At 36.1% G+C, this 19829-nt stretch overlaps 1 protein-coding gene across 1 annotated transcript in view; it reads right to left on the bottom strand.

Moving 5' to 3' along the window:
* Positions 1 to 761: 761 nt before the first annotated feature.
* Positions 762 to 19829, bottom strand: part of MTDH (metadherin) — a 33475-nt gene continuing 14407 nt past the window's right edge. Inside the window, exons 6-13 of the mRNA XM_075085463.1 lie at positions 17837 to 18088; positions 15635 to 15721; positions 13470 to 13568; positions 11226 to 11350; positions 10553 to 10672; positions 7977 to 8096; positions 5012 to 5168; positions 762 to 3350 (exon numbers count right to left, since the gene is read on the bottom strand). Of these exons, the coding sequence (XP_074941564.1) occupies positions 3280 to 3350; positions 5012 to 5168; positions 7977 to 8096; positions 10553 to 10672; positions 11226 to 11350; positions 13470 to 13568; positions 15635 to 15721; positions 17837 to 18088 (1031 nt within the window). The 3' untranslated portion in view covers positions 762 to 3279. The remainder of the gene's footprint in view (positions 3351 to 5011; positions 5169 to 7976; positions 8097 to 10552; positions 10673 to 11225; positions 11351 to 13469; positions 13569 to 15634; positions 15722 to 17836; positions 18089 to 19829) is intronic.

The following is a 19829-nucleotide window of genomic DNA, read 5'->3' as shown; positions in this document are numbered from 1 at the left end:
AGTGGCCAAACAGCCCTTCTTGTCCTTTCCCCCATCCAAACTGCCTCAACTGATGCTCTTAATTCTGAAATGAAGCAACTCACTTGGAATTTTAACAGTAAAATAGATTTAGCAGTATCTTTTAAGCACAAATTCAGTTTTAGTTGTGTGGTTTTTTTCTTTCCTTCCATTTACAGCAGAACAATGAAGAAATCTTTCAGTACTAGCCTGGAAATGGGAACATCATTAGTACTCAGCGGTCACCAGGAGGAGACTCACAGGTACAAGTGGCTGCAAGAGACTTTGTTTGTTTGTTTGTTTGTTTTTGGTTTTTTTTTTTTTTTTTTTTTACAACTGAAATCTTGACTGGCAACCAGCTTGAGTCATTTAAAGGCAAAACAACTATAATCAGTAATAGCCGAGAGTCTGCTTACACCGTGTATTCTGTCTGCACTCTTCAAAAGCCATATTCACCGGACGATCCCATGGCTAGGAAGTATTAATAAGGCAGTTTCCAGAGAGATACAATTCAGTTACAACACAACAGTACTAGAAGTATTTCTATAAAGTTTGAAATGTTTTTAATATGTACATTCTTTCTTAGTAAATATTAAAGTAGTGCTTTTTTTTCTTGCACTTTTTTCTTTAGACTTCTGAAAGGGCAGAAATACACTTTTCACCCCCCTCCAAACCAATGCACAGTTGTTACCTCTGTAACAAGCACACAGGAATTCTGTACACCTTTCCCTCCCCACAAAAGAAATAAAAATATGCCATGACTATCCAATTACACATCATCACAAGTTTAAATTACGCATACAAATAATTCCAGAGTATTTAGAAAAACCCAACATACTGAATTTATGAAACCATTCCATGCATTCAACAACCAAAAAAAAAAAAATGAGAGAAAAAAAGAAAAAATATTAAGTTTCTTTAAATGGTGTTTTCTTTTTCTATCCAAGTACCAAAGTCTGGATTCAGTGTATCACTAAGACTAACCACTGCTTGAGCCATAGAAACATGACAGTACATATATAACCAAGTTTCTAGTTATAGACAATATGCTATACAGTTACTACCTCTTTAATGAATACCAAATAAAGCAAGTTTCACTTTCTAAGATGTTGAAACTGCACATTAAGAAAACAGTAAGAGGTGCTGCTAAATAGGTAACAACATTTTGAAAGGAAGGCTATGCATTTATATGATCCTGCCTAGCAGTAGCAGTTAACTAGCAGGGTTCCTACGTTGTTAGCTAGTTTGCTTTTTTCCAGAATGACAAGCTATTCAAGAGCTAGAGCTTACAAACCCAGTAATATCACCAATTTTATCTTCAAGAGAAAAAAAAGAATTTATGCGGTAAAAGCCCTTGGGGGCAGTCTCTCTCATTACATAAAATCTTCCTATTTTTTCACCAAATAGGCTTGTAGCACAACATACAGATTGGAAACGGACATTTTGGACATACATCATGAACCTGAATTCAAAGGGTATTCTTTTTAACCATTACTATGAAGACAAGTAAAATTAAAATATTATTTACATGCAAAGGACTCTGCATGATTTTGTAATATCCTATTTTTGTGTTTGCCTTAAGATACTCCTTGAAAAACTGTACTTCAGTTCTTAATTTATTTTACATGTATCTTGACAGGTATCAGTCTTAGGCATCACTCCCTCCCAGTAAATAAATCAATACTGCCGATATGCTCAATTTATTTTAACAAATCAATTTAGAGTGTCACATGTTCCTGATATACAGGGGTTAATACCTGTGCAAGTTAGTATCCATTTATTAGAACTGCAGTCAAGTACAGGAAGAGTAACAAGATTGTTGATCAGTACCATGTGTTACAGCTGTTAACAATTCTGTTTGTGCCACAAAACCAGCAGCCATTTGAAAAAATCTTGGCTCTTCTTTATCTGAATTTACCAGGTGATGTTAATTACCATCCTTACCAATCAAATTTTTGTAAAGGCTATTTACAGTGTACATGGCTGAGCATGCACCTTACAGACACAAGCACATCTGCCAGTTTGATACCATGTAATTACACAGTGCCTGAAAATGACAACACGTCTTAAACACCATTTTAATTAACAGTTTCAAGCAGGAAATGGTCTTTATTTTGCAACTGCTATACTTGCATGAATTTTAATTTTTTTAATATAAAAACACTAACTCCTGTCCAGAAGTCTAGACACATTCTACATACTACAGGTTAAGGCAGTAAAAAAATGTGTTCCTGATAACTGGTCTTGACAATGTCAATTAAAGCTGTCTGAAGCCACTCCAGTTCTCCAACAGATCTTTGAAATCCCACATAATTTGTGAATGAGAAGAGTTCGCTTTGCTTTCTTCAGAGTTTCAGTAATACAGAATAGAACAGAATTGGATATGGCAGAACAGAATTGGGTATGGCAAGTTAAAAAGTGTTAAGGGAAGGGAACGTTTGATTTCAATTCATTCCACAAGTTTAAAAGTTGATAGGAGACAGGTTTAGATGGGAGTCTGAATCAACCAAAGTGTGTAGGGAATGAAGGAGAAAACCAATTTAATGCACGTTACTGCATTCTTAAAAATATACTGTTATCTTCAACAATTCAAGTAAGGTAATAGACATTATCAAAAATAACTTCATGAACCATACTCAAGTTTCAAATCACATTCTCAATCTTTTAACCCAAAGCAGTTTTATTGTTAACTTCATATAATAAACCATGAAGGTCTGACTGTACAAATGGTTAATGATTTGCACTTGCGATTCCTGTAACAGCTAGCAGACTTGCTAACCAACTTACTGTAAAGATATGGCAGATTATGTATTTAATCAAAGCACTTTGATTTAGGCATGAAACAAATTCAAATGGTTGACATTCTGTGCTTCTAATGCATCACTCGTAAGAGAGGCAAGAAACACCCACTATTGTACAGACAGTTATTTTTACAGAAAACCCTTCCTTGAAATTAATCTTTTATCCGCAGCTGTAGATGAGTATAATCTGTTGTAAACAGGGCACTGTTTTGTAAAACCAGTTTTTTTAATTAAGATCTCTCTCCAAAAGTTGGAAAAACACAGACTCTTCAGAATGTCTTTCAGATGTAGCATGTTCTGTTTGCTATATCATAAAGTTACTTTCCTCTGATTCCTTTTTAAAGATGTTTGTGTTCACAGCAGTTCTGTTTTTAAAAATCGTTTGAAATTTATATAAAATTCTGTACATGTTCACAAATTATTGCATAAACAGCATAATCTTCATGACAGTATTCAGCAACACATGTCCATCTCGGGAAGTTCACGTTTCCCTTCTTGCTTTTTTCTTCTTTTTGACTTGTTTGGGGGATTCCCAGCTTTCTTCAGACTTTGCTAAAAACAAAACATAACTGCATTGTTAGGTCTGAGAAGGTTTACACAGAATTGACTTTTAAAATCCTGGATAGTACATCCCATATTATTATGAAGTAATTCAGAACAATCAGCTAGTGTGATTTTTGAAGAAGAGTTGTATTTATCTGCTTCTCCCGAACAGTCTAATCTGAAGTTCATCTAAACAAACATTTGCTAATTTCAATCTACCTTTTTACACCACAAAAAGTGAGACAAGGAAGGCAATTCATTTTGTGAATATATTATTTACAGTAAGGTCATTATTATTCTTTGGCTCACTGGAAATAATGTCAATTGTGTACATGTACATTAATTGTTCACTTTTATCAGATTACACTTTTTAACCACTGGTAGCTAAACGTCCCGTCAGCTGCTGTGTTAGTACCCATCTGTTCCACTGAACTCTCGCAAGCAGCGAGTGACATGTGAGAAGAGTATTTTTAAAGATAATGAACTACATATAGATGTGGTTACATGGAATCCATAACCAAATAAAGCAGCACTATGTTATTTTAATAAAACAGATTGCCTTAAAACATGCTGGCTGCTTAAAGTGGTAAACCAGGTAAAGTATTTTGTATGCTGAACATAAGTGACATTCAACTGCTGAGGCATGAATGAGTCACAAAAGCCTTCATGTTTTAGAACCAGAGCAAAAAGTTGTAAGTTGACACATTGACCTGAAAGATCCTGCTTAATATATGCAAAACCAAGAAACCAATTACTGAAGTTGAATGAGACCAATATTATGAAGTCTAGTTTCTTACACAGTCATTAAAAACTAGTTTGTTACTTCAACACTTTGCCAGAGTGTTCTTATGAAATGTCAGTATTTATTAGTCTTACTAAAAAGCCTAATTCAAACAATTTTTCTTTTAAAAGCAGTGCCTTTCACATCCTGACTTCCCTTCTAATTTTTCTGTCTTAACAGGTGAGCACCCTGCAACAGAGGAGACGTTTGACATCTCTCTGCACAGTGTATTTTTTAAAAAGCAATACACCTGTAGTAGTTCACCAGATGTACGTGCTGTTAGGCTACAAAAACAAATGCATAACCCAATACCTTTTACTCCCATATTAGCAACTGTTTTCTTCCATGATTACTGCATTTCACGGAAGCATACGGAAAAAGATGTTAATGAGCCAGGCTGAGGCAAAAAAACCCCAGTTGGTTGAAAATTGAGTTGCATGCATTTTTTTCCAAACTTCTTGTAGCTAAACATCCTGTCAACTGCTATGTTAGTACCCATCTGTTCCACTGAACACTCGCAAGCAGCCCTTTGAAACAGCGTTGGCAGAACTACTCAGTCACAGCATGGAGCTCCAGTCCTGACGGTGAAGAGTAGGTACAAATGTCTGTTAAGGACTGGACAAGGCCAACAGACATTTTCAGTCATTCAAGCACACGAGTGCTTTTTGAGAAAAAAAATACCAGTTTTTCCTCACAGCGAAAGTACATTTGTCAACGTACTTCAAACAAAAGGTAAAATATGGCAAGATATATAAATGAAATGCATAAGTACCTGATACGGCACTCTGAACCCAAACCTCAGAGCAAAGCATTCTGACTATACACGCTCTATGGGGAAAAAAAGTATACCCTGAAGTCAGTCGAATGAATTGTACTGAGAGATACTTACTCTGTGGAGGAGGCACACTGTTTTGCTTAATATTGGGACTAGAAACATCTGTCTCTTGCAGCATCTGTGGCACTTGGGAAGCGATCTTGTCAGAATCGCTCTCTGATACAATTACAGATGGCTCAGTAGAAACAGCAAGCGAAGGAGCCTCCTCAGGCTATTTGAAAAACAGAAAAAAGGTTCCAGAAGTTGAAGTCATACAGCAGTAAAACACACTTATACGGTGTTATTTTGGCAGTATACTTAGCAGCTGCTGCATTGAAAAATTAAGCCAATATTAAAATCCTTCAAAATTTTATATCAAGGCTGCAAGACTATGACTGCCATCTAGTGCCAAAACTTTTAGTTGCATACAAGCAGAGATAAACTACACAAACGAATACTTCTGAAAATACATGACAGGCAAAGAAACGGAGGACAATCTAAAAGTCACTAAGATCCTAAAAAGATCGTAGAATCATATTCAGAAGAGATGCAAGACAGTCACACGTATGCATTTGGTAGCAAGGCAAACAGGCAAGCTGTTTAGGTCCAATATGCAACTCAAAAACCAAAATAAATCAAACTTTTATAATATTTAGAAAGTATTTGCAGTCATTCCTACCAACTGCTCAAAACACTTTGTATGATTATATTATAATAAGAGATATTTGCAAGAGCAGTTAGAAAGTATTTCAGTGGAAAACTACTGTAGCAATAACCACCAATTAAAAGATACTCCTAACATTTTCCAATTATCTGGTCTATTTTGAAGGTTCCCAGTACAGAGAGAAGGTGTAACTGTAGCTTACTGTGTAACACTTACTGGAATTAAAGTACAGTAAAACAGAAATTGAAATGCAAAAAAACATTTTGACATTCCAATAGCAAAGTCAGAACATAAACATATGATCCCACAGCAGGTGACCTACTAACAAAAAGCTTCAGGTAAGACTGTAGTAGAAAAAACGAAGCCTCAGTCATGCAATAAACCCCAAACTTAAGGATGCTATTAAGTAGTCATGGCTCTAGTTATGATACAGTAGCCAGGACCTGGAACCATCACAACAAAACAGTGAAGTCTAGATCCAGCCCTTGGTGTGGATGGACACAGATCCTGTGTTACAGATAGCCACAGTTTGTACTCTCTCCATCACTGCAATGTCAGCATCTCAAAAATTTAGTCAGATCATAGGAAAAAGAAAAAAAATACACATTAACTGTTTTTTTTAATCATATCGTACTAAGCAAGAAGTTAAACAGCTTTAATTAAAAAACCCAGCACATGAATTTAGAGGGTAGCAGTCCTCTAACTTTTTATAGAGGAGTTTGCTGCACCCTTACACACCAACAAACAAATTTTTTGATAACTATAATTGCAATATTTCTCTTAATCTACTGAAAATATGGTAATCTTGATTTTTTTCGTAATATCAGCCATGCTGATTAAATTAACTCCCATCCTACAGGATTTCCAAGCTTAGCCAATTCTAATGTTGTCCAATGGTTAGCAATTATTAGCTACATAAATATGTGAAGAACTCTAACAAAATGGATGTGGCCCTAAAAGAGAAGGGGGACTTAGAGCTCTTAGTTGTGCAAAGTAATTGATTCAGGTCACTGGTATAGTTTTGTTAGGAGAGAGTCACTCTCCGCCTGCAGGTAAAGCAACTCAATGAAGATTTAAATAGCATTCAGCTGTCTCAAAGCTGACTAAGAAACACGCTGCAGCTTCACTGTTAAAGCATGTAGTATTACTGCAAATGTAACGATACAGCTGCATACAGCATTATCTGGATGTTCTTCCAAATACCATACTTCTGTCTGAATTTTCAGAGAATGGATCACAGAATGGTAGGGGTTGGAAGGGACCTCTGGAGATCTTGTCCAACCCTGATTTTTGGATGAGGGGAAGTGGATAATGATACCAAACATTAAGAATTAGGTACTACTCTTTGCTAGGATATTCTGTGTTAAAAAAATCAGTTCAGAAAGGAAACCTGAAACAGTGGATAAAGCCTATTGGCTCAGTTGGACTTGATGATCTCAGAGGTCTTTTCCAACCTTAATGATTCTTTGATTCTATTTGGTAATATAGTTATATGCATAATTCTAAAATTTATTAATAAAGTAGTGACTTGTGAAACTGTTACAAATGAACGGTTTCCAGAGATATCTCTTAATTTAAAACCTGTGCCTGCTGATAAAATGCCAAAGATTTCCATGCAGGCCATTGTATAATATGGGAAAAATATCATAATCAGATAAAAGCTGGAAGTGTTCAACATTCAGCTGTTTCTGGTCTTTATAAGGATATTCTGGATAATAACTTATTTGTACTCAGTTTATTTTTCCTCATATTTAGTTCTCATGTTTTAGAGTATTTGCTCAAGACCAGATTACCTACCTTGGAAACTTAAGTCATCCATTTCCCACATCAGTCACATACTGTTTCTACAACTTTTTGTAACAGCCAAGTCAAACAACGTCAGAAGGCACCTTTCATGTGTGAAATTAAAATGAAGCCAAATCGGATGGAAGGAGGCTTTGATAAAGACTGATAGACCTTCTAAAGTACAACTAACTTCCAGAGAATGTTTTTGTTAATAATTTTGTTTGCCCTCTGCCCCCACACCAAGTTAGTATGTATTATGTCATTCCACAAAATGTCTACTAACACAGCTATACATAGACACATACATGAACAGAATGAATTTAAGACTCAAGGGTAACAGCAGCACTCAAGCCCACCAGTGCCCAGTGTAGGTCTACATCAGAGCTGACACCATCATATCAACTAGGGAGTTGTTTAGTGTTTAAAACCATACCCAACTGAGCAGAGTCACCTTTATATTCATAAACATATATCCTGAAGCAGCACTCTTACTGTAACCTTACCTACACAAATTAATGTTTCAATGGAATTACAGCACTTCCAAATCAGAACATCAGAAATTGCAACATAAACCCAGTTTTGCACCCCTACCTTAGCTGGTTCACTAGTACTTATGGTCTTCAGAGAAAAAGCTATTTCCTGCTGTGGTTGAACTTTTGAGGTATCCTCCTGAAATTCCTCTCCAGCTTCTCTATCCAGTTCTTCAGTGTCCTACAAAAGGAGGGGGGGGTGTGGGAGGGTAAAAAAAAAAGAACAAAAAAGAGCCTGTGTTTGTAGTAAAGTTATGACTCTTCTTCCCAGCGCATCAGTTTCGTTGCCAAGATCAACTTTTGTAAGAAAATCTATCTAAAAAAAAAGTTGAAGTAGTGGGCTAATATTAGCCTATGCAAACACTCAAAATTTATAGAACAACATAACACAAAGCTACCCATAGAACCCAATAGAGCCTGGAAAGCAGTATTCTTCATGCAGTTTACTAACAAAAATCCCTATCTCTGAATGAACTGCACTTCATACTCCTGTGAAATTATAATGGTGTAAAATTAAACTCAAGTTACTTTCAAAACTTTGCAAAGGTATTGCAATGAGACTTGACTGCTCTCAATTCTATGTTTTGTTACAAGTGCTTTTAAATGCAAGTTCTGCATATTAACCTGTACCATTTTCTATCATATATTAAGCTTTAATAATATTTTTGCAACCTAATTTAGTTTGCCACGAGGCCTGTAAAACAAACCTTTTGGTACAGAAACTGAAAATATATTAAAAGTATCCAAGAGTCTCAACTGTTACTCCTGAAACACTAATGGTGGAAAGTTTCCATTTTACATGAGGAATGAAAGTAGTTACATTTGTTTGTAGCACCAGAAGAATCAACAGAACACAGGTCATCAGTTTTAAGCTGGAAGTACCTCTTGAAACATGTTCCTTCACTTATTTCCCCTGGAACCTTGTGAAAAACACAGCCACAGCCTAAATCTGTTGATTTTTGTCAGGAATGACTATATATTGCCTTATATCTAGCTCTGAAGGTAGCTTCCACTGCCTTGACAAACACTGAAGTCAACAAATATGAGTACAAACACTGATGTATAATCAATGAGAAAGTTGATGCTGTTTAAATGAACACATTAAATCCTCAGAGAATATACAAGTTTTAAGTGAGTTTGAAGTAGGACTGGCAAGTTAAGTTACTAAACTGCTCTAACAAGAATAACTCATCTGTGATGTATTAGCCTGCTCCTATCAAGCAACATCCCCCGATTTTCCATAAAAATTTAATTCAGAGAAATTCTCATCTTTAAACTGATTATTTCACAGACTGATGGACTGAAAGAGAAAGTAACAAAACCAGAATGGTTGGAGACCAGTGAGTAGACTAAATTGATTACGTTAATGAGGACAGTAGGATTCTATTTGACATACGTAAGGAAAAGGCAGCCCACAGACAACAGGAAAAAAAAATTCAGAATGCACTCACCGACCTCAAGATCCACACAAGACATCCACAAACACCTGTTAACCATAACCTATTAATCTTGACTTACACTTAAGTCATTGCAGACACCAGAACATGACAGATTTCAATTACAAAAAAAGCTGCAGTCCTAGTACCATCAGTTTGAATTTGCCTCAAAAAACCCACTGCAAATTGACACAAGCATCCACCTCCACAACTTCAAAAGACTTATGTAATAAAATTTAGTCTTTAAATTCTTTTAATAAAATATCAGATTGAAAACGTGATAATAAAAAGCAAATCCAAAGCAAGAATGACTGAAGTAATGTTTTCCCCTTCTCTCCAGTTCACCTAGTCATATTCAGCTGAGCATTTAATATTTTGTAAAGAATGTAAATTATGAATGGCTGTCACTACAAGCAGAAGCAGGATGTATTCTGAGCATGAGCTATTAAGAGCTTTTTCCTATTAGGAAAGTACTAGTTTTCATCTATTCAAACATGATTCAACACCCGAGTGAAGTGCAATCTGCTTTCGCTATTTTTGCAACAAATCTGTTTCAATGTAATTCTTCAAAAGCTATTTAAGTAACACAGACTCCAACCACCCTCAGTTTGCAAATACTATCTATCTCATTCAAATCTGACTCCCAGAGCAGCTCCACCTACTGTGTTTGAGGCGTTGATACTTACCATTTTACATAAAGCAAGCTATGACAGTACTTCAGAAAAAACACTGTATTCTCATAGAATTGTACTTTAAGACAGTCTAAGAGAAAACTTCAATTTCTCTCATTCTCCTAGCTAGCTATGTCCACCAAAGCAACGGTTATTTAAAAGACAGGAGGAGAAGGCTTCCCATGCAGAGGGAAGTTCCTCCTGGAAGCACCCCTACAGTACAGGACCCTGATTTGATAGAAAATGAGTAATTCAGGATAAATATTTTCCAAATATTTAATGCTTTCCAGAAATCCAGTAAAACTATGTTGAATTCACAAGTCAAACATCGAATAATTCAAATTAAAGGAAATACTAATAAGAGAAGGATTACTTTAACTGTCAAGAAATAACAGCAGACACTTCAATGCCATAAGGAAATTAATTTCTCCAAAATAAGTTTTGCTTAAGACACTAACATATACAAATAAGATGATTTTGTGAATTCCTCACAAATGCCTTTCAGACTATCTAGATTTTGTTCCATTTACCTGCGCAGGAGAATTAGCTTCTTCACCCTGCTTCTTCTTTTTCTTCTTCTTTTTCTTGGATTTGCCGCTTGTAGAACTCTGAAGAATTGGCTCTGCTTTTTCCCTTTCGTTATCTGAAGCCTTTATAGGGGAATAAAAAGTACTTAGCATTTAAAATGACAATAAAACATGCCTTCTATAGACTAAGCACAAAATAATAGCTGTAAGGAATTTAATTGCACATAAAAGTATAAGTGAACACTATCTTATCTGTTCAGTTCATTTTAGGAAAACCACATTCTTTACATGCTATCTGGTAACACAGGTACAGGAGTTAGGAATGAAAAAGGCAACAGAGCACCATGTACTGGTGGCATGGAAATGCTGTTTTTCATGGAGAATTAAATATTGTCAAGAAGTATTTATGAAAACAGATCTAAATCCCCTCTTAGCCTACAATGATAAGGTAATCCTTATATTATGGTGAGACAGTAAGATTTAACATGGGTTAAGTGGCTTCTATTTTCTCAGTAACATTCAGCATTTTCCATCTCTGTGTACATATTATACACAATTGCGCTACTCTTATTGCTGCAAAAGAGATGAGATATTACCTTTATCACCCCACTTAAGTTACTTTAAAATGGCAGTGGTAAAAGCAAAGTCTTGAAACTAAGAAAATATCACCTTTTACCTTCTGAACATCAGGTATCTCTTCAGGTTGAGGAACAGAAGCAACTTTTTCTTCATCTACCCAGTTTCCCCACTCTTCTGCTGGTGCATTCCAATCAGAGCTGGGATCAGATGAAGAAAGTCCATCTACAGAGATTAAAAAGATTTTCAGGAATGTCTCCTTACTTTACAGGTGCTCTTTGACATTTTAAAAATTAAAAAAAACACCTATGCATAAAACCACTTCTTGGTATCAAGATATAAGTATTAATTTTGTGTATTTCTGAACAATTGTAAATATTTTCATGATAGGTAGAAGATTTTTGTAAGTAATGAGTAGAATTTGGTTATTTTACAGAGCAATTGGATTACAAACAAGTTACAGCATCAGCTAGCTAGATGCTTTGAGATACTCTAAGTCCCTACTCCATTTTGCTATTGTTCATTTAGGATGGCACATATTTATGTTGTCACACAGGAATGCAGATTTAAAGGGTCAGCTATATAAAAATCAAAGCTATCTGAAAGTAAGAACTAAGCCGTGTTTAGTAGAAAGTTACAGCAAGCTGATTTTTAAAAACAAAACACCTTGCAAAACATCATCTTTCATTTCACATTTATATTAACACCACTAATATTTCTCACCCTTAGTCTATGCCAAATTAAAGGGAAGAGGCAAACTTGGTCTGTCAACTACAGTGCCATTCAGTTTAAACATATGAAAATTAAGTGAAAATGAAAAGTAGTAATAAACCCAATTAAGTCTACTAGCAAACATTATGAAACAAAAAATTTGCTAAGATATCACAGGATTACTTATAATACTCTTCCACCTCTTGCTTTCATGTAAAAATATTACCTCAATGACACTTTGGACATAAGAATTTACTGATCAGAAAAAACAATTATTGCCCCACATACCACTTCATGTTTCCTCTACCACCCTCCCGCTAGTTGCTTAAAGAAATATCCATCCTTTTTTATTATTAATAAAAATTAGTAGTATTTGTACATAGAGTTAACTTCCTTGTCCTGAACATGATAGAGCAGTAAGGTTTGTCTGTGTATCACATTGGCCTGAACTTCCATTATTTCCGCACTTCTATTAGCGTACACTTCAATTAGTTGACATTTGTGACTAAACTATTCTATTACCAGAAGCTATAGCCATAAACATTGCATGCTCAGAAATGCAAATTATGCTTTTGATAATATGTAAAACTGATTACTTTCTATACTTTCTAATGATTAACCAGTATGTGCTTCCCTTATCCTTAAACCAGATAAAACACAAAAGGTAATTTTCAAAACAATCCAGTATCAGAGCAGTCATGCCAAAACTGGTGGAATCAAGGACTGCAATCAATCCATTCCACTTTTGCAGTCATTAAACAAGAAGCTGTTCTTAGAGAGAAGGTAACATGCAAGGCAGCTTTTCTGGTCCACTCCTTGACTGATTTTTCAGGTCAATGACCTAATGACAGGCACTAAGGTGTTGTTCTTAAACATTCTTAGATCTGACTGAATAAGCGTATCGGTTACAAGGCAGTTCAAAAAGTGAATTTAGGACTGAAAGCTTTCTTCACAGGTACAGTTTCATAGTAAATATTTAGGAATGGCTGTAACTTTATTATACTACAGAGCTGCTTAGGGAGAGACTGTGGTAAGAATTAAAAGAGTATTTTAAAATTGGCGGGGGAAGGGAGAGTAGACACCAATTTTACAATTCCCAAATAATGCAGCGATTTCTATCCTGCATATGCTTTCTACACACATAAAAACTTCCTAATGTTTGCTAAATGAGAAAGCAAGTTAGACTACATACAAGAGTTTTATGTCACATTAAGTTTTCAGTAAGGTGCAAACATGTAAAAGCAAACTCAGTGACCCAAATACAATCTGCTAAATACCTGGTCTTTTGCAGACTTGCAGGATTTTTCTCACTGTTCACAGTAAGACTGCTTTAATTGATTACCAAGATTTTCTGGCAAAAGCCAGAACCACCTTAATATGCATGAGCTCTTTCACTTCTGTGTTTCAATATCCAAGTATCTTTCCTAAAAATGAACCATTTTCTATTATCATTCATCAGAAAACTTCTTCCTGCTTTCTTCAAACTGTAAGTTAGCTTTATAGAAGTGGAACATTCCAGGTTTTCCTTCAGATGCTCACAACTGGCTAATACAAGTAGCTAGTATAAGTAACTACTCTTTAAAGTAACAATAATTAACAGAAGTTTGTTAATGAACATTTTAGATGAACATACTTAACCCAGACCATTCGTCATCAACAGGGGGTTGAGCATGACTTAAATCCCACTGAAAATCAGAATTACCAGCCTGAGAAACCGACTCACTGTTCGATCCTGAAAGGGAATAAATAAAATTGTACTTGTAAGTTAACAAGCTTCCTGAGTTTTCTTGGGTAAAGGAATTCCAATCAAAATAGGAAAGGAAGACAGAAGGCTCAAAGGAAAAAAAAAAATCTCATTCTAAGGACTGCGCAGGAAAGGAAAACTACAAGGCTCTTGAAAATGAGATATATTCATTAACAAGGGAACTGAAGAAAGACGACAAAATTAAGTCAGGAGAAGAATACATTAAAAAAAGACATTAGAAGAGTGAATGACAGCAGTCTATAAGGCTTACAGCCTTAATAAGCCTAGAAGTCTTCTCCTCAAGTTGAGAAATACAATGAAATTTTATGGGTAGTAAAATTATTACCCTGTATCAGTAAGAACTCTTACAGGGAGAAGCTTAAAAGAAAAGAGTAGTAGAAAGAAACCCGATCAATTACATTGCAGATATAGCAATTAAATTATTCATTAAAACAATTTTCATTTCAAGTGAAAGGTTTCAGGAACAAAGAAGCAGCACGAAAAACAACAGTAAGGCCAAAACCAGTCACGATGAAAGAAAGCTTAAACATCTAACATCATTATTTTAAGAAAAATAAGGCATCAGTGAACAAACTAGTATAGAAAAACAAAAAAACCTAAATTGTGAGACTGAATAATACTTTATGATAAGACTTACTTTTGAAGTGAAGTTTAAATAGGATCATAGCTACCTGGGTGTCTATTTTATAAACACCACTGGAAAAGACACCTCAGATGACAGGAACCTTGACGTGTTCTCACATTTTGCTAGCCAGTCACAAGTCAGAAGTAACTATTTAGTGTGGTCCCTTTGCATTAAAATGTTGTTGGCTAATGTGCAAAGAGGACAAATATACTTCACAGTCTTCACACTTCTCTTTCAACTACCGTTGGAATGGTGGTATTGCAGATGAATCTCAGGTTAGTCTGTCATCCCACTTCATTAAACTTCCTTAAGGTTTAGCCTAGAGACTGAACTTGAATTCAAATGGCTCCCCTGGGAAAAATTTTATTAAAACTCTCTGCACAATTAAGACTTCATTTCTTCTTTTTAAGATAAGGTTTCTGTAAATTTTCATTAAGTGAACTGTTCTTTGGAAAGTCTGATATATTAAGACCTTGGCATAACTTTTTTCATTATATGTATTTGTGTATATATGAGTGTGTATATATATTATTACATTAGATGTGTGTATATATACTGTTATATATAATTTGTTATGGCTGGCTCAGATGTGCACAGAGAATGAAGCACTCATGTGAGCTGTAGGACACTGAGCTCAAGTTCCACAGCTGAAAGACTGTAGGCTGCAATGCAAGTAAACATAGCCCCAATGTATAAGCACTTGGCCAGCTACTTCCTGAAAGAAAATAGCCATGCCAAGCTCATTAGATAATGGGAGTAAGCAAGAGCAGAAAACATGACATATGATCCCTTTATTGTAAAATAAATCACTGTAGCACTTATGTCAGTAGTTTAACACACAAGATTTGTTGCAAAGCTACGTTTGCACTCTATAGTGATTTCACCCTTCAAAACAAGAAAACCCCAGAGCTCAGCTTTCCCACCCATCATAAAAAGACAAGACTCAGGACTTCAAATCCTGCTTATGGAAGTTATTTTGAAAATAGTACTTCAGCTCCTTGAAGGGAAAAACCCCAACCATCAAATAACAGACCTCCCAGCAGATCAGGGTAAACAGACTTTCCTAGAAATGGTCAGATCGCCAACTTGAGACATGGCAATACTGAGCAATCTCTTATGCCCACTATTTAAACCCAACACACAAACATGAGGGCTAAATAAGAAATATCGCCTTGTTATTGACGAAGCTTTTGATTATCAATTTAAAACAGTTACATTATTGCATAATTTGAGCATAACAAAAAAGCTTTCTAGGCTTTCATAAAATGTGTCTTCTGCTTGTTTACAGTTACCAGTACTATTTTCAAAAGCACAATGAGAAACCTGCATATTAATAACACCTGGAAAATTCTATTTCCACTTGGTGGGGTAGAAGAGAGTGCAAAAATCTTTGGAAGGGCATACATACCAGAAACTCCAGGAGTTAATCCAAACGAAGAGAAAGAAGTAGAATTCTGTTCAGAGGTATTAATCCTTGCATCCACATTCCAAGCAGCTGTGCAGAAAGGGGGAAAAAAGGGAAAATAGAATTTCACACTGCTGGCAATGTTGCAAAAGTTAGCTATTTAATTATGAACAGGGTCAGAAAAACAGTGGACGTTCCAGCCATGTGAATATTTCACAAAACTGAGGGCATTATTTTGCTTATTATGTCAGGCAATCAGTGCTGGTACAGATGTGACTGTATGAATACTCAGTTTAAAACAATTCTCAAGCTTTCTAAGATCTTCTTCCCTCTATAGCCTTTTCTATACATAAACTTCTCATAGTAAATTGTGTTTTGAGCCCCATAATATTATTTTTCCCACTACTGCAATCATCTAAGTTATTGAAAAGCATATTTATTAACTCCACAGATAAAACCTAGCTTGGAGCAAATTACATATATGTTAAAGAACAGGACTGAGTTCAGAACAATTTTTGACAAATAGGAGATACCACTTAAAAATTGAGATATTCTTGACTCCGTTAAGTATAAGGTGGAAAATAAGCAGAAATAATCAGTGGCATTAATGTGTCAAAAGAAACATCTGGTTAGAATTATATTCATTTAGCTGGGGTGCAGGTACTCAAAACTGGACAGAGTATTCCAGATGTGGTCCAAGTAGTACATAATCACTATCTCCAATCTACTGATTCCAGTTAACACAGCCCAGAATACTGTTGGCATCCTTTTCTGCTGGGGCCTATGGCTGGCTAATGTCCAGCTTGGTAGGACCCCATAGCCACAGAGTTGCTCTCTAGACAATCAGGTGCTTCCTACCCAGGTGCAGCACTTCACATTTTTCCTTGTTGAACATCCTCAGGATCCTGTTGGCCCATTTCTCCAGCTGGATTATGTCCCTCTGGACGGCACCCCTGATCTGGACTATATCAACTGGTTCTCCCCTCCCCATTCAAGTTTGGTGTCATCTGGGAATCTGATATGAGCGACATTCTGTAGCCTCCTCCAGGTTATTTATAGAGCTGTCCTGTTTAGCATCTTTAAGTACAGAGTCCTGTGACACCTCCCTTGTTACAAGCCTCCAGGTAGAGTATGACTCACTAACCACTACCTTTGAGCCTGACCAGTTTTTCAACCATCTTAACTTGGATACAATAATACTGTGAGAGACAATGCTGAAAGCATTACTAAAGTCATCATAAAAGATGTTCAATGCTCTCCCCTCACCCACAAAACTAGTCATTTTACCATAAGCAAAACAGCCTGTTTACTATGTTATCATCATGTTAGACATGATGTATTCTCGGTAACAAAAACAAGAACAAGCTGGTCACAGTCACTAAGAACTACCTTATTAGAATATATAGCAGAATACAGATGACTGGAGTATGAAAAAAAGCCCTTTGCCTCCACTTGGCAATAGTAAAGCTTCCAATGGTATGGCAGGCCCAGCCACAGGCACCACACTTCACGATAAGAGAGACAAATAAAAGAGGTGTAGACCAAAGCAGCGTTGCTGGCTACAAAGGAACACTGCTTTCCAGAAGAAACCAGGATCAGTTAGACTGAACAGTGGGAAGGACCATATTACAGCATCTACTAAGCTGAAGATTGTTGCCTAGAGAGAAATTAAGAATTCTCTTCATTATTATTATGGACAGTACAAGTGATAAAGGCAAAAAACTATACCTGTAAAGATTAAAACCAATTTCTAATGAGAAAAACACTGTAACACTAAATGTCAGGAGAGCTGAACAATCTTCATGCCCGGAGCCTAAACAAACATCTGCCAAAACCAAACACAGCTGACTTGATCATGTTGAATCAACAGAGTAGACTGTTTTTTAAGACATTCATTAAAGAAGTTACACTTAAAAATGGCTTAGCAATCACTTTCAGAATTTTAGGGAAGTGATATAAAAATATGATTCCTTCACAGAAATAATTTCTTCTCAGATACACTCCAAAAACCCAGTTAAACTGTAAACAGAGGCATAGATGTTAAGCCATCAGAACCTGGAGTAAACAGAAACTGCTTAGTTCCCATTTCACTAGACCACTCCAAGATTTTTTTAATATATAAAGCTATTTAAGATATTCACTACTAAAAAAATATACTTATGTAAAAATGCATAAGTGAAGCAAGCTTTCTTCATAATAGCTTACCAATAGGAGTGAACAAAGAACGCTCTTTCCAGGGCCTGCCCACCAGGGTTACACCCCAGTCCTTTCCATTTCCATTAGCATCTCCAGTGTCCTGGCCCCAAGCTGATGTCTCAGCCTTCCTCTTTCCAGCTGCAGCTGAGGGAACAGACGTCCATTTTTCCTCCCCCACACCAATCTGTGAGGAGATTTTTACAGACTTCTCATTCCAGCTTCCTCCATTTACAGTATGGCTTTCACTCAATCCTGGAGAAACTAAAATACAAGCATAATGAAAGCATTATATAAAGTAAGAGCTAGAGGAAGAATTAAAATATTACTTATGTGCACTTAACAATAGAAAAGAAGAGCACAAATGTTCAGCAACTTTGCTACACCAATGTGATATAGAAGAACTGCTGCTCTGTCTCAGATGATTTTCCAGTTCAGATAATATGCACCATCTGTCTACTATCTTGAAGAGTGAGGAAAAAACAGCACCAAATTGCACTCTCCTTCCTGTGTCCCTTTCTTTATAGTGCTGATATCTTGGTGAACCAGTGCCTCTAGACAAAAAAAAAAAGAAAGGGTGGGGGCACTTCCAGCATTGCCTCTCTTACAGAGTACAGTGATGAATTGCAGAAAGCCCAATGCACTAAATGGAGAAATACTTCTGTTTCATAACTGCATCAGCAGTTCTCTAGTCAGGAAATTATTGAAGACATGACCAAGGATTAGAAAGTGCTTCCCAGACACTACACAGAATTTGCAAAGAGCACAGCTACCATTTTGACTATAGAGTCCATCAAAGTTGGAGGAAAAAAAAAATCATGGTAACACTCAAAATAATGTGTAAGCAATATATTCTACATTACATTACGGTAAAAGACCATAAGTCTATCTGTAACAGTCTACCCTGCTGAGGAACTACCAGTCATAGCAAGTTTATGTCTACTGGCTCCTCTCACAGTATTACATTGAGACAAAGATCATTATAAAACTTTTGTAAAAATAATTTTTAATTTATGCCCCTATAAAACAAAGTCTAATGGTCACCTGGCACACCCAGCCTGACCTACTGTGTATCACAGTTTTTTCTCAAAGGGCTCTGTATATTAAATCCTCTCTCTTTATATATGGAATGTAAATAACAAAAACTTCTCATTTACAAATGATTAATAAATACCTGCATACTACAAGCATAACACTTAAACAGTCGGCCAAAACCTGATGCACGAGTAAGTCAATATCATATGCCAACAAAAACTATAGACCAAATATTTCATTCCTCAAATGAGCTCATAGCTCAGGCAGCACAAACATACCACATTCAAGGTGGCATCATCAGCAAGAAATTGATTAGGTGATATATGTCTAGATTTTCTTAGGCAAGTCATTTCCAAACACAGACATCTGTAAGGTCACCATTATTGTACCTAAAAACACTGCCCTTTGTCTATACAACTCCACAGCACTAACATTGTTCAAGTCAGTCAACGTCCTCTAAGGGTAAGAGGACATCTTAGGGGAAGGCAACCACAAAAATAGCAAAGAGACAGAAACCAAACTGTAGCTGATGAAAAAACTCTTTTGCAACCTTGCAAAAAGACAGCTGAAGTCCTGAAGCAGGAGCTTAGTTATTCTGTGTTTATCATACTACTCTCCTGTCACAAACATTTGCCTTCTATATGATCAGCAAGTTTTCATGAATCACAGAAAACAAGATTGGAAGTGATCTCTGGAAGTCACCAAGTTCTATAAAGGCTGATAGTTCAAAGCATCTCTGGGCAATTTTATGAAGAGCTTTTTTCCTCATGGCCAGTGAGAATTTCCCTTACTGGAACTTGATTATTGCCTCCTGTCTTCCCATTATGCATCTCCGAAGGATACACGCTCCTTCCTCCTGTGCTATGGTCCAGGAAGTTTGCGTGTGAAGTAAAGCTCTCAAGAACTAGCAGGAAGTGATTCACTTTCTGGACCTGCGTGCTTTTAAAAACTAATTTGCTGACTTGCTTAA

Source organism: Phalacrocorax aristotelis, chromosome 2, assembly GCF_949628215.1.
Source record: "Phalacrocorax aristotelis chromosome 2, bGulAri2.1, whole genome shotgun sequence".
NCBI lineage: Eukaryota > Metazoa > Chordata > Aves > Suliformes > Phalacrocoracidae > Phalacrocorax > Phalacrocorax aristotelis.
The sequence above is the reverse complement of the archived record's forward strand: the minus strand, read 5'-3'. Positions and strand labels throughout refer to the sequence as shown.